Source organism: Gouania willdenowi, chromosome 5 (assembly GCF_900634775.1).
Source record: "Gouania willdenowi chromosome 5, fGouWil2.1, whole genome shotgun sequence".
NCBI lineage: Eukaryota > Metazoa > Chordata > Actinopteri > Blenniiformes > Gobiesocidae > Gouania > Gouania willdenowi.
In genome coordinates this window covers 11,178,304-11,201,695 of record NC_041048.1, presented here as the reverse complement: position 1 = coordinate 11,201,695, position 23,392 = coordinate 11,178,304, and the positions used below count along the sequence as shown (strand labels likewise).

The window sequence follows — 23,392 nt, the reverse complement described above, 5'->3', positions numbered from 1 at the left end:
AGGGAAACTAAAAGTCTATAAACAGTCTGTACCTGACGCTTAACACCAAACATCACACAAATGCAGAATGACACACACACACACAATAGAAAAAAACAGATTTACCATAGTTTTTTAACAGTGAATGACTGAAAAAACATGAACGTTTTACATAAACATCAGTTTATGAGTGTTTGCCAACAATCACTGAATCAACATTTGTTATTAAGTTGTGGTTTTGTGTCTGTCAATATCAGTCAGACACAAATTATTTATCATGATTTATATAATCTAATACAGTATATGTAATACAAGTGACTAGAGCTGGACGATTTTGCCGAAAAAAAAAAAAATCTGATTTTTTTTAAAGAAAAATTGGAGTTTTGATCGATTTTTGATTTTTTTTTTTTTTATGCACTTAAAAATGACTGCAGACATCAGATATATTGTCAAAAGTGCAACGTTATTGCTGTGATTGTCCTCAAGAGCTAAAATGCATAGAACAATCCCAAAATAAAAAGTAAATGAGGCTCTGTCATTCAACAATTTCAAGCTTTAACCCAGGTTTAAGCAAAAGTGGAACAGCTACTTCACAGTAGCTTACATTTTTCTGATTAAGAAATCAGATAACTACATATTTTATAACATATAACATTATAATTAATGTGAAAAAGTCCAAAAAAACTGTGGTGGGAAAAATTTTATTTTTTTAAAATTATGTATAATAAAAATAAAATAAAAATCATTTTTATCTACAAATTTGATTAATCAATTAAATAAATCTTTTGCCAAGCCCTACAAGTGACAATATAAATGTAGGCTCTTTAAAGGATTGTGACAATTTAAATTTTTCTTAATAATTCTCTTTTCTTCCACTTCCAAGTAAAGTTGTCTTTTTTTTTTACAATCAAAGGAAAACTTTTTCATATCTGATTTAATTCCATAAAAATGTGTAACTCTGGGACCAGCTCGAGAAACCAGTGACTGTAAATGATTTAAGTCTGAAAGAGAAAGTGGTAAAGGGTGAAAATAGCACTTTTGATTTTTCGGGTCTTGTTAAAGTTTGAGTCAACGGTGACCAAACTTGTTTGTTAGATCTTCATATCGATTCTTTCAGAATCAGATTTAGAAATATATACAGAGTAGCTTATTCATTGTTTGGTTGTATTTATTTTTTTTATTTTTTTCAGTTTTGTGATCTTAACTAGAGACGTCCCGATATAACTTTTTCACTTCCGATATTGCACCCATGCGTATCGGCCGATACCGATATTGATCCGATACGATATCAGCACGAATCATATGTATTTTTATGATTTATTTTGTTGTGTGGAATGTTAGAAAAGGCTTGATCAAATGATGTTACTCAAACAGAGAACAATAGTCAACAACAGCAGGTTATTTTGTTGGAATGTGAACCACAGTCACCTATGGATAGAGGTGCTGAAGGGGATTATTTTATTGGAGAGCTTATATCGGTGATTTTAGATGCAGTCCAACAAAATCCGATATTCGTTTTCTGGCTGATATCGGACCGATATCTGATATCAATATCAGATTGGGACAGCTCTAGTTTTAACTTTACTTACTGGTAATATTAAATTCGATGTCTATTGACTCTGTGGCAAAATTCAAATCACTTCTTAAAACGTACTTTTATCAGAGTGCCATCCCTGATTTTACTGTATAGCTGCCTTTGGAATGCACTTTGTAACCAGTGCTCTATAAATAAAGTTTATTATTATCATTATGTGTCAATCCTTCTGGACAAAAAAAAGGCAAGCACGACAAAAACAAAATGTTTAGGTTTAGTCTGCAATCCTGTTCAGATATTTTTATATTATATATCTTTTTAATATGGATGAAATGGTCCTTCCATCCTGATAGTAGTCAATAATTATGTATTTAGAAAAACACCGCATTAATATGGAAAAAAAATATGTGAGACCCACATAATTGCATTTAAACACTTTTTTCTTCAATCGAAAATATTTTTTTGATTTTTGATTATTTGTTTTTTTATTGAACAACAAAGACATAAATATACTACCCATAATATGGTCCAAATATAAGAAGATGAGTTCAATCCAAAGAAATTGAAATAAAAACAAAAAAAGTTCAAATGAAATTATTTGTGTCTCACATATTATTTTGCATTATAACACTATTTTTTTTCTTTGATTGAAAATATTTTTCATTGCAGAAAACTTTTTTTTTTGATTGAAAAAGTTTATTTTGGTTGGTGATTTTTCTTTTAGACACAAATCTAAATCCATGCTGTAGCAGGTGGATTCATGCAACAGCTAATTCCTGCCTTTTGGTCCCATGAAAAAGAACCAATCAATAGTACAGGACACACCGAATAAAGATCTGGTTTATATCTGCAGATTTATTCTGCAAAAAACATTTTTGAAAATAAAACACATAAGATGCTTTGCTGTATTATTTCTTAGATTCCTTTATGTTTTCTAGGTTTGTGTATTTTTCCAGCAATAAAAATAAGAAAGTATCTATTTGTACAAATGCCGTATGAACAACCCCCGGTACCATTGGTACAGTCACCAAAGTACAAGTACGTAGCGTCTTAGGGTTAGGGTCAGGTTTAGGTTTAGTCACGCGATCTAAACTGGCCAATGACTGACCTATCATGTGACCTAAACTGGCCAAATAGGGGCTCTGCGTACGGATAGAATGTCGGTATATTGATACAGCAAGCGTACGGATAGCCACTGCCTGAAAAGAACCAATCAGTAGTACAGGACACACCGAATAAAGATCTGGTTTACATCTGCAAAAAACTTTTTTAAAAATAAAAAAAATCAGTTTCTGACATCTGATGGCTTTTCAAAATAAAACACTTAAAACGCTTTGCTGTATTATTTCTTAGTTTCCTTTATGTTTTCTAGGTTTGTGTATTTTTCCAGCAATAAAAATAAGAAAGTATCTATTTGTATGGTTGCCGTATGAACAACCCCCGGTACCATTGGTACAGTTACCGAAGTACAAGTGCGTAGCGTCTTTTAGGGTTAGGCTTAATCACACAACCAAGAAGCCTCATTTACATACAGAACCTACTGTGCTGCACTGACTAATATCTGGACCTTCAGATTAGCACATTTCTTCACCTCAGCACTTCTTCTGTCTTGATTTGATGAGGTGATGAATCTGATTGAGAGCAGCCTACATGGCTATTTTTTCATCACACCTGCACTAGTACACTATTAGACGGGGCCCTTTATTGCACTGGTTCACCTCAGATTGGAGCTGCAAAAAAGAGAACCAACCATTTGCAGTCTTTTTTTTTTTTTTTTTTAAACACCACAGCTGCTCTATTTGAGCAATAACACCCACACACGCTGCACCTCAGATCCTCCAATAATTGCATGTTGGAATGAGTGTTAGCAACCAGGTTCTGGTCCAGATGTTTGGGATTAAAGACTTGTTATTAAAATAAAATGGAGTTACTCAGAAAGGTAGGTATTTGGCATTATCATGCACATGGCATGTAAAAACTGTTTAAATAAGCTTTAAGATCAAATTGGGAAACTGTTCAAGTGAATAGTCTACAACATGTTGGCACGCTGTAGATAGAGCTAACATTTGCAACGCAGCAGGGAAACACGCTTTGCCAATATACATCAAACATAGTGTCCCCACTATATTACAAAGAGTTATTCTTTTCTTTATCAGCGCTATGTGTTTTAACAAGTGCTTTTTAATTAGGAGTGTGGTTGATATTGCCAAACAAATGGTATGATATTTACATCGAATCCATCTTTTTAAAACAAGCCCACACATTTACACAGCGATGGAACGTGCTGTGCCAAAAGAGAGCAATGATACCATTCCTTTACATGACAGCGTTGAGGTACTTTTCAAAGCAGCTCCACTAAAATTCACTCTATCATCAAACGCAGAACATGTAGAAGAAGAAAAAGATGATCGTAATCCCAAAGAAACTCCACTTGTCCCCTGGAACTGGTCAGAAGCGTGAACCTCCCACACAGTACTGCTGTGATTATTTTGTTAACTAAAGGTTTTCTTCAAAGTTTTTGTTAATTAGATTTTTTGAAGTGACAATAATGAGACTATGAATAATGATAATAATTAAAAAAAAAAAAAAAAACACTAAAAATGTATTGATATTTTCGTCAACTAATAAAAACAAAAATCAGAACTCGTGTTATCATGTTGTCTTAAGCATTGATCACATAAAATCTGTCTGTGTGTATTTGGGTTAATGATAAGGATATTCACCACATGATATTTCATAAAATGGGTATCATTGGGTAAGGTTTGCATGAATATTATGATGGAAATAAAAAATAGTGATACTTTGAAATGTTATACAGGACTGTAATATAACTAAAATAGGGCAGAAAAAGAATCTTAATAGATCTGGAGTAACTTTCAAGATTTTTTTTTAAACACACTTTACCTAACATGTCACAGTTCTGGCTGTGATGCTGTTTTCCCTATGGGTTCCCTCCCCCTTTGTCTTTCTGTGTGTGTCTCTGGGGGGCGTGGCCTCTTCAATCAAGCATCAGACTACTCACCTGCAACTCACCTGCTCATCTGCTGCAGTACAAAAACCCTGGTTTCTGCTCTACTCTTAGCCAGATTATTCAGTCTACTCAGGTGGTAGTAACTATCGGCCGCTCTAAACCTTCATTAGAGTTAATTCCCAGTGTCTACTCGTCCGAGTTATAACTGTTTCCTCTCCTGTTGTTCAGATCTCCACCGGTGACATCTCCTCCAAGCCTGCTTACCTCCTAACCACTCCACAACCCTACTTCTGCCTGCAGGATCGGATTAACTCATCATCATTAACTAATCAATCTCCTCCATCTGCCTTCCAGTCAGCCGTTCATACCTAGACTTTGCAATAAAACCTCAAGCTCTTCAATTCAGCTGTCTTGACCGCATTTGGGTCCACATTCAAATCATAACATAACACTTCAAATAATATAAATTATAGATGAGTAGCATTTTAAATTAAATGAGTTTCCTTTGATTTTCGAACTATTTTTTTTTTTTCCCAATGCAATTGTTGCTGTGATTGTCCTCAAGAGTTAAAATGCATAGAACAATCAGAAAATAAAAAGTAAATGAGGCTCTGTCATTCAACAATTTCAAGCTTTAACCCAGGTTTAGGCAAAAGTGCAACAGCAACTTCACAGTAGCTTAAATTTTCTGATTAAGAAATCAGATAAATACATATTCTATAACATTACAATTGAAAAAAAATAGTAAACTCTTCCCTTAGCATTTCAGCATAATGCAAATAAAAAATAAACATGCCTGTGGCACACATATAGCCTACTCTAAGGGTAAACAAAGAGGGGTCTGGCTCACATCGCGGACCGTTTCTGATTATACATCCAGGTATGCAAATGAGCTGTATCTGGCCATGCCCACTTCACATCCCTCTCTGGGAGAGAAGTTTTCACAAGACACATGTAGTGTTAAATGTCTCCTGTTATTGTATGCTCTTGCCTTTTAATGGACACAACGTTAGCAGCAGTAACTGAGCAGTGTTAGCTTCCATGCTAATGTTACACTGACATTTTAACAGCTAGTAGCTTATCATGCTAAGCTTATGCTGTAAAAGAAACACAAAAATATGAACTTACTTCTTGTGCTTGAAGTGTTGGTACCGCGTCACGCTTTATCCCGTCTTTGAGCTAAGCTAGTTCTGTAAGCTACAAGCCCATGTGCTCAAAGCAGTCCTCCATGAAATGCCAGGCTCACACAAACAAAAGTTTGGGAATGTCATTTGGTACGACCAGCAAAGATAATACAATCCAACCACTGGGTCCTGAGAGGTTCAGCTGAAGGGAGAAAAAATAAACTTGTGCATGGCTGGTCCTGCCTGGCCCTGCACCATGTCTGTTTGTTTAGCAGCAAAGTAATTAGTGAGGGTGAAGCTCACCTGCCTGCAGGGGCAGTAGGAGGAGTTAGTCCATTTATGACATCATAAACAGAACAAACTCAAACTCACCTGTCTGAGCACTATAAAATGTTTACATTCAGTGTTTGTTACTGAAATTCAATAAAAAGTGACATAAAAAAGAAAATTAAAAAACAAACTGAGCACATTTCACACAATGTAGAGCGAACAAAGAATGGAGGATTCATACATTTTCACTTTTGGAGCCTCATAATGAGGCTATGGAGATGCATAAAACTGTTAGACAACCATTAAAAAGTTAAATTTGAATAATACTTGACTAAAACTAGACTATAACTGAAATAGCCCTGATGACTAAACTTTCAGTCATAGTCTTTTGACTAAAATATAACCTGATTTTAGTCAAAACGCAATGACTAAAACTAAATAAAAATTTGCTGTTAATCAACACAGCAGCACTGATTTATCACATTCACGTAATGCAAATGTGTGTACTACTAAAGCTCAAAGCTACTGTTACATGCAACATAACTGTCAACAGTTTGCAAACTGGATGATACTTGTTTTGTGTGCAGGACAAATAGCAACTTGAACTGACTTAAGTGTATACATATATACTTTATATATATATATATATATATATATATATATATATATATATATATATATATATATATATATATATATATATGTCATAATCATGTGAATAAATAATAGGTATCTACAATTCACACATTTCTTGTTTCAAAACATCATCACTGAATTGCATCGTACTCTGTTCGGATATGTAACAAAATACTCTTATTTTTAATAATTGGCAGGTACTTTTGTGTTTTTGGAAGAGAGAGAAATCTAAATTATGTCTAGTTTGTCAAAAAAAAAAAAATCTCAAAGGATTTTTCCAGCGAAGACACTGCGTTATGGTGTTTATGTTACTGTGCGCTGTCTCTGTGTCTGACACGCTATGTTATGCTCAAGTGATTTTCTTCTTTTACCAATTATAGTCTCTATGTACCTGCAGAATCCAGAAGCCTTGTGCATGACTGCAATTTTCATATTTCAAATTCAATCCATTGTTTCATCTCTAAAACCTCTCACTTTCTATTTGCGTCATTGTTCAGTCACTGTGCTTTTTTTTTTTTTTTACCTCCCAAGAGACATTAATTTTTGTCAGGCGATGGTGCCTTCATTAGAATTCCACAGAACAAGAATGCTTTGCCTTTTATTGTTATTATTTATTTTACATCTTTGTGTGATTTTTGGAAGAAATAACACTTTCCATCATTCTGGAATACTTCCAATTAGTGTTTTATTTTTCAAACCTGGCCTAAATTTTTTTAGCGTGGGTGAAAAAGCATCAAAAACACAAATCGTGCCAAGGGTTTGGCATGTCTGACAAACTCAAATTTAGGCTACATCGCAACAACTTGTGGGTTCAACGAACAAATATTCCAAATGTTGATCTACTTAACGTTACTCAACCAATCCTTCAATGCATAAGGTTACAGAAGATTAACTTTAATTATCACCCTTGTGTTTTTGCAAAAATAATATTTCATGCATTCAATTCAGTGTTCACTGAGGTGTTGGAATATAACAATGTTTGTTATTCCTTTTCTCACTCAAATGTTGTAATAGTTATGTTCAGGCTTGATAAAAATCCTGAACAGTGAGACATGGAGGACAGACAAATGCTGGTTGCATTAACAAAGAAGCGTTCAATCCCACACACCGCAGACTAGACTCAGAGTTTAATTTGGCTAAATCTAACCACATGTCAGATTTATGATATAAGATCTGGTGTCTTCGTCTCAACACTGGAACGACCACCACACCAGACTTAAAAGTAAACAATTTTTCCAAGAATACCCTAAACATTGCTATAACGTCTGACACTGTTCAAAGACCAAAAAAGCAATGGGTGTTTTTGCCCAAACTTTCTTACTTTTAACAAAAAGATTACGCAATTCTGAAACTGAAAGCATTGGCGAATGGAATTTGCAAAACATTAAAACAAAATTGCCAGTAGGGCGTACGGGCTACCAGACTCAAAACGCCACTCACTTTGTTGTTGTTCTTCTTCTTCTTCTTGTGTACACTAGTTGTTATTCGTGAACGGATCAGGCTGCAATTTGGTAGGTATAATCTATGGATATGCAAGCATCGATGCTCAGAGCCCAATTTATGATTTGGGCCCCTAAAGAATAGAAAAAAAGAAAGTCAATTTCTCATTTATTTGCTGGTCAAATATTACGACGGTTGGTACCGAATCATTGGCACATACCATTATATAAATGGGACCCATTACCTCGTACGTCTCACGGGGGCGCCAGGGGGCCCCCGAGCCTCCATTTTTCATATGAATACTCCTCCAGTAGTTCTTGTTAGATTGGAATGCAGTTTGGTATAAATATTCTATGAATGAATTCGAAAATGATCAGATGCTCGGAGCCCTTTTTTTTAAAAATGGGGCCCGGGGGCCCACCCCAATTTCCGGTAATTTCCAAATTTATGGGAACATAGTCGTGTGATATATTATTTCAAAGGTACTTCAACATAGATTATGATTATGCCTCGCACAGTTCAATTTGGGGCCCATCCCCGTTTTTTTTTAGTTGATTTCTCATTTATTTGTGAGTCAAATATTGTGACAGTTGGTGGTACCAAATAATTGACACACATCAATATATGAATGGGGCCCATTACTCCGTATGTGCCACGGGGGAGCCAAGGGGCCCCGAGGGCCCCATTTTTTAACCCGGTGTAACCGAGTCATTTGACTGAATTCTCGGGAATGTGGTACGTGCTTTTTGGCGCGGAGATATTCCGCGGGCCCGGCCGTACTATATCTGAACTTGTTTGGGTTAGCAGTAAGCCTGGTCACTCTGTCAGGTCTTTGTTCATGCTGGCTTTGGAGCTGATAAATAATGATGCACCGTACATTCTGACTTTTCCACCCATGCTTTATCTATAGCTTCTACCTGCTCCATGATACAAAAGACTTATGGTGTTGCCAGTGTTGTAGTGCTTGATCTTGTCTCGGTCTCAAATATTCTGTTAGGATCAGTGGAAACCAGCACTGGTCTGCTTTTCTTCAATTTCTTTAATGTGATAAGGAGAAACACTTGGAACTGTTTGTGATTAATAAATGTTGTAATTTGACTTTAAACATTTAGCGTGGCTCTGAATTGCCACGCTAAATGTATAAGTGGTTGTTTGTCTGTATTGCCCTACGATGGACTGGCGCCCTGTCCAGGGTGTACCCCCGCCTATAGTGCCCAGTGTGAGCCGGAGATAGGCACCGGCAGACCCCCGCGACCCTGAAAAACAGGAACAAGCGGGTTAGAAAATGGATGGATGGATGGACATTTAGCATTAGCTCACTGATTGTTCTGCCTACTTGGAAATATTTTCTAGTTTCTTATGTGTCAGACACCTGCAAAACCACTGAACACTTTCTTTAGGCCTCATTCAGTTGACAAATAAACATCCCATTTTCAGATGTTTTAAATAATTCTAGACTTAACAGTAACTAAAGGATATGTTTTTTTGCAAGAATTTAGTTAAACAAATTGGTCAAGATTTGAGGTTTTTGCATGTTGTTCTTTGAAAGAGTTGCAGACACCTTTGTTTTTGTCTGTCAAATGTATTTAAAAGAAAACTAAGATTAAAGAGGGAATTCTCTTTAACTGTTCAACCTTGTCATGGTTTTTTAAGTTGATTTTTATGGTCTTGGATATTGTGTGGTATTGAGTACAACAGTAGGTGTACACTAGATCAATACTGGGTTACCCCTTCACAAGATTAAGGGCATTTGGGTTGTTTGTGCATTTGTGATGACGATGATATTAAATCCACATGGGGTTACTTATCATTTTATTGAAGTGATCAACACTATTGCCTGAATAAATTAGGTTTTCTGTTGTGTTTTTTTTCCCCATAAATCAGGGGGAAATCAAACCAAAATAAAACATAGTATAAAAAAGTAAAATGCTACAACATGACCCAAACAGTGGAATGCCTTGTTGTTAACTACTAATTTACAGAAACACAATTTAATTAGTCGTGTAGCTTTATTTGCGTTTGTTAACCATGGCCTTGTAATGACTTGAGTCGTGTTTTTCTCTGACGCCCACATACATTCATACACACTCACACACATCCATGCAGATTGGAGCGTCTCCTTTCTCTGCTTGTCATCCTCTCATATTGAAAACAGAAGCACTTTCTGGAAAGGGGGCCTTTTGAATACAATCTTTTTTTTCTGAAAAATGTATTATCGAATTAATGGAAACTGCTCAATAACTGCTGAAGTGAGGAATGCTTCCCACCTAATTGAATTAAGGTTTTCATTTCTGTGATTTCTCTGTTTGTTTTTGGCAGCTGCCATCTGTTTGCCTGGAACCAGCTCTATTAATAAACTATTCAGATTGAAATGGGGCTTTATTCCAGCAACTGTTTCTCTCTCTCTCTCTTTCTGTCTCTCTCTCTCTCTCTCTCCTTTTCTCACTTCAGCGTTCACTCCAATGATTGTCATGGAAATCATCAGAGGTGCCAAACCATAGACAAAAGAAAGGGCTTTAACATCCACCTGAGCCAAAAAAGAACAGAACTGCACAACTAATTATGATGGGAACAATTAAGACTATGCATATTTATTGACAGCGGACTTTACACGGGAGCATATGCTCATGAATACTAAAAGTGAAATAGAGGCGAATAAGGGGTTGAAGCAGTAAACAGGGGTTTGGAATCGCAATGTCTATGTGATGAAGCATAGAATAGGTTCAGTCAAAAGATTTTGCTTATCGGTATGAAATAACAAAAACACATTAAACATACCATCATTTTTTACAATGCAGGGTTAATTTTGATAACACATTTTGAATTAGTTAGTCTTTTGACTAAAAGTTAGGTTAATTTTACCCTAATGGTGTGTTGTTCCAATAGAAATTCTGTTAAGCGCTTCGAGATGGCTTTGTTGTCATTTGCGCTATATAAATAAAGATTAATTGAATTGAGTTAAAATGTTACTTAGTTTGAGTCAAAATTTAATGATAAGGACTATATGGTCTTGTTTAAGTCAACTAAATGACATTAAGATTTTAGTCGACTAAATTTGTTCTAGATATAGTCGACTAAAATATAGAGCATAAGAGTTTATACATTTTTTTTTTTAAAGATTCAATTACTATTCATCAACCTGATAAGATGAGATGATATTAATGTTTGTAAAAATACAGATAGACAGACTTGATGTGATCAGTGTGAACATCTTACTTCCTATTGGATCATTGTCCTGCTTTCCACGCAACAAAAGTAGTTTTGATTGGAGGCCTTCCAAAAAAATAAATGTATTTCTAATTGGATTTCATCCCATGGGAACATTATAGTTTTGTTTTTGATAGTTGACTTAAATATAAATATGTTTTAATATAGTTTTCATTCACATGTATTTTTCCAATTAGTCATAGTCTAGTTATTGTTACTTAAAAAAGTGTAGTCAATAAAAATGAAGATGAACATTTTTAGTCAACAACTAGATTAACCCTAGAAGTATAGAACACTGTTTTTACCCCCAAAAATGCAATTTTTTGTTGCGCTTTCCTGCAGGTGTTTGTGTGTCTAGGACAGTGGTTCTCAACCTTTTCAGCCCGCGACCCCTAAATAAAAGTGCCAGAGACCACGGACCCCCACTGAACACAGACATGAACATCGAAGAACAGTCAAGTGAAGACAGGGCCGTCTATAAGGGGGAATATAGGGGAGAGCTTTCTGGAGCCCATCCATAAAGTCAGCAAAATGATGGTCTATTGTTCTATGAGTCTGTGATAAACACATTTATTTTTCTGAATATTATCCACTGTCATCCTGGAAGTTTATTATTTGTGTCATGATGTATTAGTCATGTAAATCCTTGTTTTAATCAGAAATAAAATGGGTTAAAAGTGACCAAAAACGGTGGAAAAGGTGGTGAAATGGAATTTTAAAAACCAAAATTGATGAAGAAATGGGAGGAATGTAGCAAAAATTCATTAAAAGGAGTTAAAATATGTCAAGAAAAAGTGATGAAAATAGAATAAAATATTGCAACATAGGTGTAGTTGCAGAAAACGGCTAAAAATAAGCAAAAATACACTCAAATTGCTCAAAATATATTTATACTATCTTAAAGGTGTCTGGTGACTCCCTCCCAGTGTCTCGCGACCCCGAGATCGAGAACCCCTGGTCTAAGAGACTATGCCTACCAGAGAAGCTTCAAATACCCCAGAAATGGGTGGACCAAAAACCAAGTTTTTTTTTCTAAGTATTTTTTTACATTCCTAATTTTTCAGTAATTTTGGTTAACATTTTTAGAGTCCAAACTTTAGTTTTTTTTTATTTTATTTTGTTAGGCATGGTATAGTTGAAAATAAAAAAACACAACACAAATTTGTCATGTATTACATATTTTCATTATAATTACTTTTTATTGGGTATAATATATCGGGTAAAAAATCCCCAAGTGATAGTGATGGACTGATAGTGTTACTAATTTTAGCGATAGAGTTCTAGGGTGAACACTGGTACAATGCTGGCCAAATGAATCAAAAAGCCTGTTAATCAGCAGCCAATGTTTACCTTATCACCTCTCTGCTTTCTTTTCCTCCTTATTTGCCCACTTATGTTGACAACAGTCGTTTTTTTCTTGCTTTACTGCTCCAAGAAAAGAAGAAGAAGAAAAAAAAAAAGAAAGTCAATCTGGGCTTTGCTCAGTATTCTGATCACACACCTCTTTCCTCCAGTAATACAAGTCTACTTTAAAATTCATAACTACATTTGGACAGAATAAAAGGGAACCCAGATGAAATATTTCCAAGCAGCTTACTTGAGCAAAAATACGATTTGCTTTTGGCATGTTTAATAACTCTAACCTGGTACTTAAGTCATACTGTTGCATTAGGAATATAAGAAAACTGGTGACTGGGAAAAAAGCCAGCTATGTTTTTTCCATCAAAAGAGTGCCTGTAATTCCTGCTTCTGGAAGCATGGATGAGATTGAAGAGTGGGGAAGAAAAGAGAGAAAAGTAAAGGAGAGAAGAGATGCTGAGTCGCCTTGTCAAAGTTAGAAAGAGCGACTCCTTTCTTCCCTTTTCCTGCCCAGGAGCCACTTTGAATGGAATCAAACTGCCACAGATGGATTTGACTCTCCAATCACACAGGATTCAGAATTCACCCTCACCCTCGTCCTCGCCCATGGGCCCTCTGAGATGATGTGAAAGTGATTCTTTAACATCATCTTAAATGTTCTTCCTCTTGTCTTCATTCCTGAAACTCGTATTATTTGAATGCGTACATCCGAAAGAAAAAGCACAATGAATGAGTAGAGTGAGAAAATAGATAACATGCTCCATTTATTGGAATATGAATTGCTCTGCATGAGCTTGAGTATTAATCGCTTGTCCTTTTTCCTCTCTTGTAATTTGGTGCCGGGGGGGGATGGAGGGGGTAGAGTTATGGATATTGTGGGATGTCCTGTTCTGAATTGGGTCAGGACCAATCAAAGCTTAAATGTTTGCTCTGTTTCTCCAATGAAGACCAAATCATGTTGGGGGGGGGGTTAGCATGGAGACACAGAGACCCCTACTGCACATATATGTGTACTGAAGCCTGGAAACACAGAAAGTCCATCATCTAAAGCTCTCTGCTGCCATCTGTCTGCTGTGACTGGTAGTTTGCACAAAATGAACACAAACATGCAGGAATGCCAAATATATAAGACTGCGTTTCAAAGGTATTTAGATACATTTTTAGATTTCATTAAGCCTGTTTTTATTCATCTAAAACAAGTTAATTTATACAACAGAAATACGTCAGGATAATGATTACCAGTGGTAGGTAGTAATGTGCTACATTTACTCTGTTACATATACAGCTTTTAGGTCAGAACATTTGCAGCTCACGCACCACACACATGAATGAGAATCCCAAAATCAGTAAAAGGTTATAGATAAATACATTTATTAAGACACAGGCACTTTGACAATAATAATTTGAGCTACTTTTTACTTATTTTTTACCCCTTTCTCCAACTACACCAAACTTGCCATATTTGCTCCTCTTAAAGGTGCAGTCTGCAACTCTTATAAAAGTGACTTTTTGTCATATTTGCTCTAGCTGTCACTATGTAAGGACAGCTTTACATCAAACTAGTAGTTTGTGTGAAAAAAAAAAAACAGGCTCATTGAGCCACACAACACATACTTTCTTGCAGCTTCGTCAAATGACTGGCTGTGATTGGCTTGATCATCAGTCACTCAAAACTGGACCAATCTGTTTTCAACAATGAATCCCTCTGTAAAAAGTGATCGGGATGAACTTTTGTTTTCATTAAAGTGTGGGTGTCGCACCCCCCGCATCCCTCGGGTGAGACATGCCTGGTGGGTTGTGTTTTAATTTGAAAAAAGAACAATCGTTTTAAAATGTATTATTCACTTTTCTAATCAACTACTCGACATTTCAGGTGACCCTACATGGGATCACGACCCCAAGGTTGAAAAACACTGTGTCGTACTTTCGATTATAATTGAGCTGTTTTTATGATTTTAGAATGCAATTATAAAGCCTTTTATTCTAATCCACATTTTTGTTTTGTTTTTTATTTGTGTCCTTTTTTCACGTTTTGTGAATAAATGTGTTCCACATTACTGTGCTCCACCTTACTTTGTTGGACAAATACAAAAAAAATGACTTTTTTGAATAAATACAGTTTTAAGATAAAGAGCCACATGTTGAGCATCTCCTCTGGTTTTTTTTTTAATATAGTTATATTTATTTAATGTTTAATGCGTCAATTGTTTGTTTTCTTGTAGTTGTCTTTGAGTTAAAAAAAAAAAATTACTGTTTATTTTCTTGTTTCTCTTCAATTTTTATTTTTTTTTTTTTGCTGTTTTTTGTCTCCTCGTTTAAAAAAATACATTGATTTGTTGTTGTTTTTCTTGTTTGTCTCGTTTTTTTTTTTTTTTTTTTTTTTTAAATGTACAGTATTTGTTTTTTTTTTTTTTTGTAATTTATTTTCTTTATTTGTTGATACACCAGGCTCTATTTTCCATACAGGCACAACAAAGTGATGTTGAACTCACCGTTTTAAACAATCTTCTGTTCTACATCTGAATACAAGAAAGTTAAATAACAAACGTGAAGCAAAAAGAGAAAATGTAAGTAACTTCTGACCAGTAAAATGTGCCTAATCACATGAATAACTGGCGGGAATAGGGAGTAAAAAGCTAAAAAAAAAAACTGTATGCATTTGTAGCACGAAAAGTACAACGTAAAAAAAAGTTCAATGGTCATTTTAGTTGTACAAGTATTGGTTTATATTTTCCTAGATAAAAGAAAGTATAACTTGTATCATTTGGCATCATAAACCTTGTTTCGTCAAAGTGCTGTTTTTGGTCCTAATATGAATTTTAAATGATTATATGTTAATATAGATAGAATATTTTTGTCTTGAGAAGTCCAACTTCTTTTTTCTCCCAGACTAACTTATTCAGTTGTACATTGCTGCCCCCTGGTGTTCACAGAACAGAACTACAATGGCAGATACCATGAACCTGGACCTGCTCTGTGTGTCTGTCACGGTTCTTCTGCTGGTTCTGGGGCTGCTCTGTTGGATTGTCAAGATAAACAGAAACAGGTAATCATTGTAAAACACATAACTCACACAGGTCTGAATATAATGTAGCACTAGGGTTGGGTAGACAGGGCGTTGCAAATTGAGACCACTAATGTTAACACCATTGACAATTCCATATGTTTCTGCTGGCAAATGTTAATTCAATTCAATTCAACTTAATTTATATAGAGCAATTTACAAGAAAGTCATCTCAATGTGCTTATCAAAATATAAAATTTATAATAAAAAAAGAAAAAACCCAACAAGATCCACATGAACAAGCATTTAGCCATCTAAAGAAATCAAGATCGTAAAACACGATTAAAGAAACATAAACAATGAATTAATATGGCCTCCTTACTCTCCCAACAAAATATATCTTGTGACACGGCCGCGCATTCGTTATTTATGTTGGAAACGCAGAAACTGACAATGACAACAACAACTCGGAACAGCCTCAGTGAGGTGAGCCAAACCTACCATTCACTGTGGAAAAAACAAACAATTTTCTGACCTTTCCTTTGCTTAAGGTCTGGTAACTCAGGTGTTGGTCTCCCATCTTTTAAAAACTGTCGTTTTTCCTCAAAAGAAAGTTTCTTCATCGTCTCTAGTGCTTTCATCCTGCCTGTAGTGTTATACATATAACACAGAAATAGCGATGTTTAGTCATTTAAGCTATAAAAAGCACAAAATGCTGACACTTTCAAACTTATAGATACTGTAGGCTATCGGCAATTGAAAAATAAATAGTTTATAATTATATTATAATCAAAATATCAATTCACCCTTGGGTAGGCACTGCCTACCTTTCCTACCCTGACTGCATGTCACTGTATGTAGCAGAGATGCAGCAAATTTGATCACAGAGGCACAAAAATATCATGTCTGATCTGAGGGTCACATTATTAATAATTGTGTCAGCATTTAGAATAATGACCAATCTGACCATTAATATAGGAAAGAAATTTTTATTTTTTGTCCTATATTTGGAATCATTTTGAGTGTTTTTAAGTCCGTTTGTGTATTTATACACTTATTTTTGTGTTCTCTCATTTTGTATGATGTTCTTGTTTGTTTTTGTAATAGTTTTGGGTGTTTCAGTTGTACCTTTTGTCATTTTGTGTGTTTGGAGTAATTTGTGTGTTTTTGTTGTCATATTGTATTTTTTTTTCTCACATTATTGTCTGATCTGAGAGTCACAATATTAATAATCGTGTCAGCATTTAGAGTAGTGACCAATCTGACCAATAATATAGGAAAGAAAAATTGGTTGTTTTGTTTTTGTTCTATTTTTGTAATCTTTTATAAGTAATTTTGTGTATCATGCAGTTATTTTTCTCTCATTTTGTATGTTTTTCTCGTTTGCGTTTTTGTAATCATTTTGTGTTTGTTGTCGTTTTGTATGTTTTAGTAAATATTTTGTGTATTTTTTTTTGTCATATTGTATTTTATTCTCATGATCAAAGTACATTTCCTGAAAAAAGTTGTCAGAATAAATCAAACCTTAACATATTATTTCACTTTGGTCTTCAGACATGTACAAACTCAAGAATAGTCAGAGGACTCACAAAGAAATCAGTAAAAGTTAACAAAGTTTATTACATGTGTATATACAAACAACCCTGCAAGGCACACCATTGTTTAAATAATATACAATACAATTTGTTTTTTAAAAGCCAAAAGGATCTTAGATTAGAAATATATATTATTAATACTAGTCTGTTTAGTACTGAGGGATGAGAAAAGGCTTACTGCAAATATTCAGCCTATATTCAAAGAAATAAACATTTTCAAACACTTTACGATGTAAACACTCTCGTGAATTTAGGCACACATTTTTTTGAAATGAAGGATGAATTTCGAGGAAACCGTGACTTTGATAAAAAATACGAACGATCTTTAGCAACATTGTGCAACTTTTTGTAAATTAAAAACAGCGACACCTGTGGTCACACATTATAACTACCGTACATACATCAATGAAAGGGATGGGACAAAAAAAGAGAAGTTTGTTAACAGATAAAGGTTTGTGTCAAGGTTAAACTAACCAAAGTGTTTTGCTGAACTCCTGACCAGTTGTTAGTTTGACAGTAGATAGTATGGAGGTCAACACCACATGTAGTTTATTCATTTAATGCTTAAATGTTTCCATTATTGACCCAGAGCAACAACAATAAAAACTCATAAAATGCAAAGGACAAACTCTTGTTGCTGTTAGGACAAATACTGTGATTTAAGAAGCTATGATGGCTCTACGAAAACCATTTAACTCTGTTAGAAATCAGTGATTACAACATTTTACATCATTACATCATTCCCCAGCTACGTATCAGACCTAGCCTGCGCAATGTGTTTTCTGTTGTTAGTATGCATTAAAAGGCTCTGTAATGCAGGGGTGTCAAACTCATTTTAGTTCAGGGGCCAAATACGGACCAGTTTGAGCTAAAGTGGGCTACAGCTTTTAGGTGGGAAAAAGAGGAAATCCATGTATAAATAATATATAAATTATAAAATATGTAAGTATATCAGTCCCTGAACGATCTTAACTTAAATTTCTCTGATTTTCAGATTTTTGTTTAAGTTCGTGGAATAATTATAAGAAAATTTGCAAGATTTTGAAAAATATTGATAAGTTCTTTCAACAATTTAAATTGAATTTCCTTTTTGGACGGGCTGAGAAACCTACAGCTTAGTTAATTTACAAAATGTCTCATGTTTTTCTATCATTTTACTTTCTTGAGCAGGCCAAATTTGATGCAGTACTCTTACTTTTACTGGGGGTTTCCACTGGATACGTCTCCGCTGCGCCACGGCACCGATTCCGTTTTGCCCCACTATCCGGTAATCCCCACCGCTTGTGTTTTGAGTGTGCCACGGTGCACTCCGGTTGGACGACTGTGACGTCACGAGACAGAGCAGTTCTCACGATATTTATATAATCGCGCGAAAACGCAGTTAAAGGTATGTGTTATAGACGCAACAATAAACAGGTCAGTGTTCCTAATGAAGGAGAACAAGAAGGTTGGACTCTCTGGATTTGTCATAGCCACATTTTTTTAGCAACAGCCAACAGAGAAGAGATAAAACTGCACCAGTAAAACATGAACTAAATCAGAGTTGTTGCAGTTTACAGTGCAGTTACAGTATGAGAGGAAACGATATAGTGAATGTGATTTTGTTTTTACACATTATGACATTTTGGTGATGTAGTTACTTGAAATTCAGTGGAAATTGGGGGTAAGTCTGCTCAGAAATGCTAAAACTACAGCAAACAGCATTAGCTATCCAGCACCGACGACACAAATTAATATGATTAACTTCTGTTGTGGCAGTTGTAAGCACTCTTACAACTATATTATTGCTTTTAACAGTTCTAAAAACTTTTTCAACTTTGACCCTCTGAATGAGGCTAAAGGGATATACAGTATATCACTGTAGCAAAACCATTATAAAGAGAATTTTTAAAACACCTCCCAAGAGTACAGTGCTTAACTTAGCTAGTTGATATCGTCCTTTGTAGGACAGCTTCTGTGTAACGGAGAATGTTTGGTTAGGTGAAGCTAACAGACATAAATCCAGGATGTAATTATCTAGCTTCATAGTACAGGCCTTTGATGTACCTAAGACATGATTATTGTAAGATCCAGACGTAGCTTTGCTCATAAAAAGACTTACGATGCATGTCTTTATACAAAAGAAAACAAAACTGTAGTGACAAGTGGCTGAAACAGAAACTAAAAACCACTGAAATGTGTATAATTTGGTTAAAAAATGTCGTCCATAAAACCACAAAACTTTTTCTACGTTCTCTATTTTTTTGAGTAAACCATATAGGTAATGTGTTAAAAAAAAAAAAAAGGAGAAAATCATGAAAAGTGAATAAAATGTGATTTTTAAAGTCATTTCATAGACTATATAAGGCTTCTTAAGCTGTAATCATGGTGAAAGCAGCTGTACCGTAAACTCTACTAAAACAATACTGTATTCCAACACCAATAAACCTTTTTGTGACTCAGTTTCATCAACCGCGCACTCCACTGAAACTGTATCTTTGTTCTGTATCAGTTTCAAACATTTGGCTTTCAGCATGTATCATTCTCACAACTCAGCACATAAAGACTAACAACTGATCCTTTGTGTCAGAAGTCCTAGAATAAAATAAAACTTAAAAAAAGAACTCTGATGCAGCATCATGACCTACAACAAGATACACTACAGTGTGTCATGTCTGATTACTGAAAAATCTTCTCTCTCATGATCATTAGCTTCACATATATCCCACATTCTTCCAATTATTTGCTCACTCCTGTGAAAAAAGATCAGTGGGAGGAGCTTAAGAAAAAAAACTAAATTCAGAGACCTGGATTGGCTGAATGGAACCAGAAGGCCGGCCCTCATTGGTTGAGGATTCCATGTCATCTTGTGCTGTTTTCTGTTATTGAATATTCCATTTAGGATGCGCTAATGGCAAGTTAGCATCATGCGAGCAGGCCAAGTCGCTTAACCTTTGCAGAGAGGAAAGAGTGAATGATGAAGACGATGGTTTTAGGACAAGAGTGAAGGTCCAGTTGCTGAAAAAGAAAAAAAAAGAGAAAAATCAGGCTTAAAATGCAAATAACCGTAGGAAATAACATATAAACTTGAAGCTTACTTATATAAAAAGATCACATGACAAGTACAATATTTTAAAAACTTCCCTTCTGTCTCACTTCTTTACATCAGTAAAAATAAAAAAGTTAGAATCAATGACTCTTTTAAAATACAGCTAAAAAATGTTAATACACAAGTAATCTTTAAATATGTGTATTTATATTTAAAATATTGACCTACCTGCTAATGCCTGTTTTTGTCTAAATTGACTTTGGGGAGGTGGTCTTACAAGACCTCAAATGGTCTTTTTGTCTTATTTGTGCAAATAAAATGAAATGGGAAAAATAAATAAATAAATTAAATTGATAAAAATGAATTTGCTTTCGAAGACTTACTCAAAATGAATTAGGGCCACAGAAGAAAAAAAAACTATTTGGAGGCTAAAAAATAAATAAATAAAAAAACAACTCATGCATTCCAGAAAAAAAGCCAAAAATCAAAGTCGAGATTTTTTTTCGGAGGTACAAAAAAAAAAGGAAGAAAATCAATGTCGACATTTTTTAGGGCCGCTAAAGAAAAAAAAAACGGAGGTAAAAATTTTTAAATATATATATAAATAATTCATGCATGTCAAGAAAAAAGTCCACTCTTGTTTTTTCATTATGCTGACTGTTTGTACAAAATGCCTGTTTGAGGAACTAATTAAACTATACTTATCATTATCCTATCTATTAAATATTTTACAAACCAGGACACTATTGGACATCCTAAATCTTCTCCATTTTTATACAGTCGGTTTGCAGGTACAAGTCACCATTTTGCAGATTTTTAGATAAAAAATATATAATCAACACAGCAAACTGAATCAGACTAAAGCACTGTTAGTTCCTGGAAAAGTAAAACAAACAAATGACTTGTTCTATGAATTTAGAAAAAAAAAGCACAGGATGAATAATGATGTAATCTTCATCATCGGGGAATTTAACCCCGGTCTCCCACGTAATAGGCAGGGATCCTGACTAATCAATTTTCAACTTTTTCCAAGTGCATTACTTTTTTTTTCTTCAGTGGCCCTAAAAAATGTCTATTGATTTTCAACTTTTTTTTTTTACCTCCAAAAAAAAAAAAATCTCAACTTTGATTTTTGACTTTTATTTGTGGTGTATAACGCTTTTTTTTTTTTTTTTAGCCTCCAATTTTTTTTTCTCCTGTGGCCCTAAAACTCTTCCATAAAAATGTAATAGAATAAAAATGAAGGTTTTTAGATCATTATTTTGATGGTATAGAAAGGTTGTTAAGTCCTAATCTCTATATTCTATGTATAGAAGCGTTATAGAGTCTGTAATCCACCATCATACATGAACTGCTGCTTCTATCTTTACAATGAAGCCCCGTGAGTTTGCTAATGACTCTATAAGAACTTTGTCTTTAAATAACAGTGAAATTAATATGGTGCGTTTAATAAGCACAAATCCACTAATAAGAACATTTAGGACCTTTTAGGCAAAACAGTTTTGAGAATGACTCAAAAAAATGAATTTGTTGCAGATAAGGATTAGATAACACTGTTGCTCATTAGGTTAACTCACAATCTCTGCCTCAGGACCTCCAAAATCCAGAAACATCATGCGTACGCCGTCGTCTGAGGACATCCGGAGGCGTTCAAAGGGCTGCTGAAGAAGGATGCTTTTCCGGACGCCCATTTCTTCTGTGAATAACGTGAAGCCGTCGTCAATGTGGACCCCCAGGGTGCAGTCCTTCCCGTTCCAACTGCAGGCTGAACATGGAAGAAAGAAAAGCCTTTTTCTCACCAAAGCCAGACAACAGAAGTTCATACTGTTCATTTTAAAGCATGAAGTGTGAATGTGTGATGATTATTTAAAAAGGGGGGGAAAAATGAGACATATCAAAATTAGTAATAATAAATCAAAAAAAGATGATTAAAGGGTCATTCCATGTTATTTCAAGAAATGGCCCTCGCGCTTCGGTCAATTGTTCTGAGATTATTCAATATCCACACTGTACATTTTTAGTTTGATCAATTCAATACTTTTTGCGATACAGACAATTTCGTGAGGTATGTGTCGATTTTCGCTCTTGTTTTTCTTCCAATATCTCAAGAACTATATCACATAAAAAACTGAACTTTTGTGTATTAATACAGCTCCACCTGCTCTCTCAGAATATATACAAATATCTGCTCTCCATCCTATCTGGTGGACATGCCAGCCCCTTGGAATTGAAAAATAGTTTGTTTTTTTTTAGTTTGGGGCTGGAACATGTTTGCATATGCCTCAGCTCTCTGTAATGTGATCAGCTTTGAGCTATGTACATAGACTGTTCTAATCACTAATGATTAGTCTGATACATGCATTAGTTCTTTGGTGACAGTCTCTTGAAATCTGAAAAAATGCTTTTTTTTTTTTTTTGGGCCCATAACTACATGTGGGAATGTATGAAAATAAAAAACTGTTCTGTTTTAATGTATAGTATAAAGAGCACTCTTTCTTGGTATATAAAACACATTTTCTTTATGCAACTTCTTTATTGTTATTTTCAATCCCAACTTTGGGGCTATTTCACGACTCGCAAATGTTAAACATCCTTCACATGAGGTCACTGTAGCTTGCCTTTTATAATAATTTGTTGTGTATCAGTTTTTTTTTTTTTTTTTTTTTACAAAAGTATTCACCTGACCAAACTAAAAATGTACAGTGTGCCTATTGAATAATCACAGAGCAATTGGTCAAAATTGTGTGTGGGATATCCTGAAAATGTGTTAAAATGGCATGGAATGGCCCTAGTTTGAATAATTCTCATTCTGACTAAAGTCTAGTAAACGTTATGCTATATCATAAATTAAAAACAGGACTGAATTAAAAATACAAACTTCAGTGCAGTCTAGAACTGTTGTCAATATACCAAATCCCCAGTAGGGGGCATCATTCTTTTAGCAAATAGGAAACCAATAAAAACTGTAAAATCACAGCAAGCAGGAAGTGCATTAGTCATTTGGAATTTTCCAAAGCAAATACAAATAAATACAATTATGCACACAAATAAACTACTGTGTGCTCTCAAGCTCTTCATTGAAACAATTTTGAAATAAACCATTAGCAGCATTTAACTGTCACAAAAGCACAAACGAACCTTACAAATGTGCAAAGGGATTGACATTCTATTAGGGACAGATTACTGTGTCGTACAAGGTGAAACTGACATGCTTATTGAATATTTTATGAAAGATGACATCAGTA

General features: G+C 34.8%; 1 protein-coding gene across 1 annotated transcript in view; it reads right to left on the bottom strand.

The window, feature by feature from the left end:
* Positions 1-18,676: 18,676 nt before the first annotated feature.
* snta1 (syntrophin, alpha 1) overlaps positions 18,677-23,392 on the bottom strand; it is a 41,042-nt gene continuing 36,326 nt past the window's right edge. Inside the window, exons 7-8 of the mRNA XM_028446949.1 lie at positions 21,725-21,912; positions 18,677-20,116 (exon numbers count right to left, since the gene is read on the bottom strand). Of these exons, the coding sequence (XP_028302750.1) occupies positions 20,024-20,116; positions 21,725-21,912 (281 nt within the window). The 3' untranslated portion in view covers positions 18,677-20,023. The remainder of the gene's footprint in view (positions 20,117-21,724; positions 21,913-23,392) is intronic.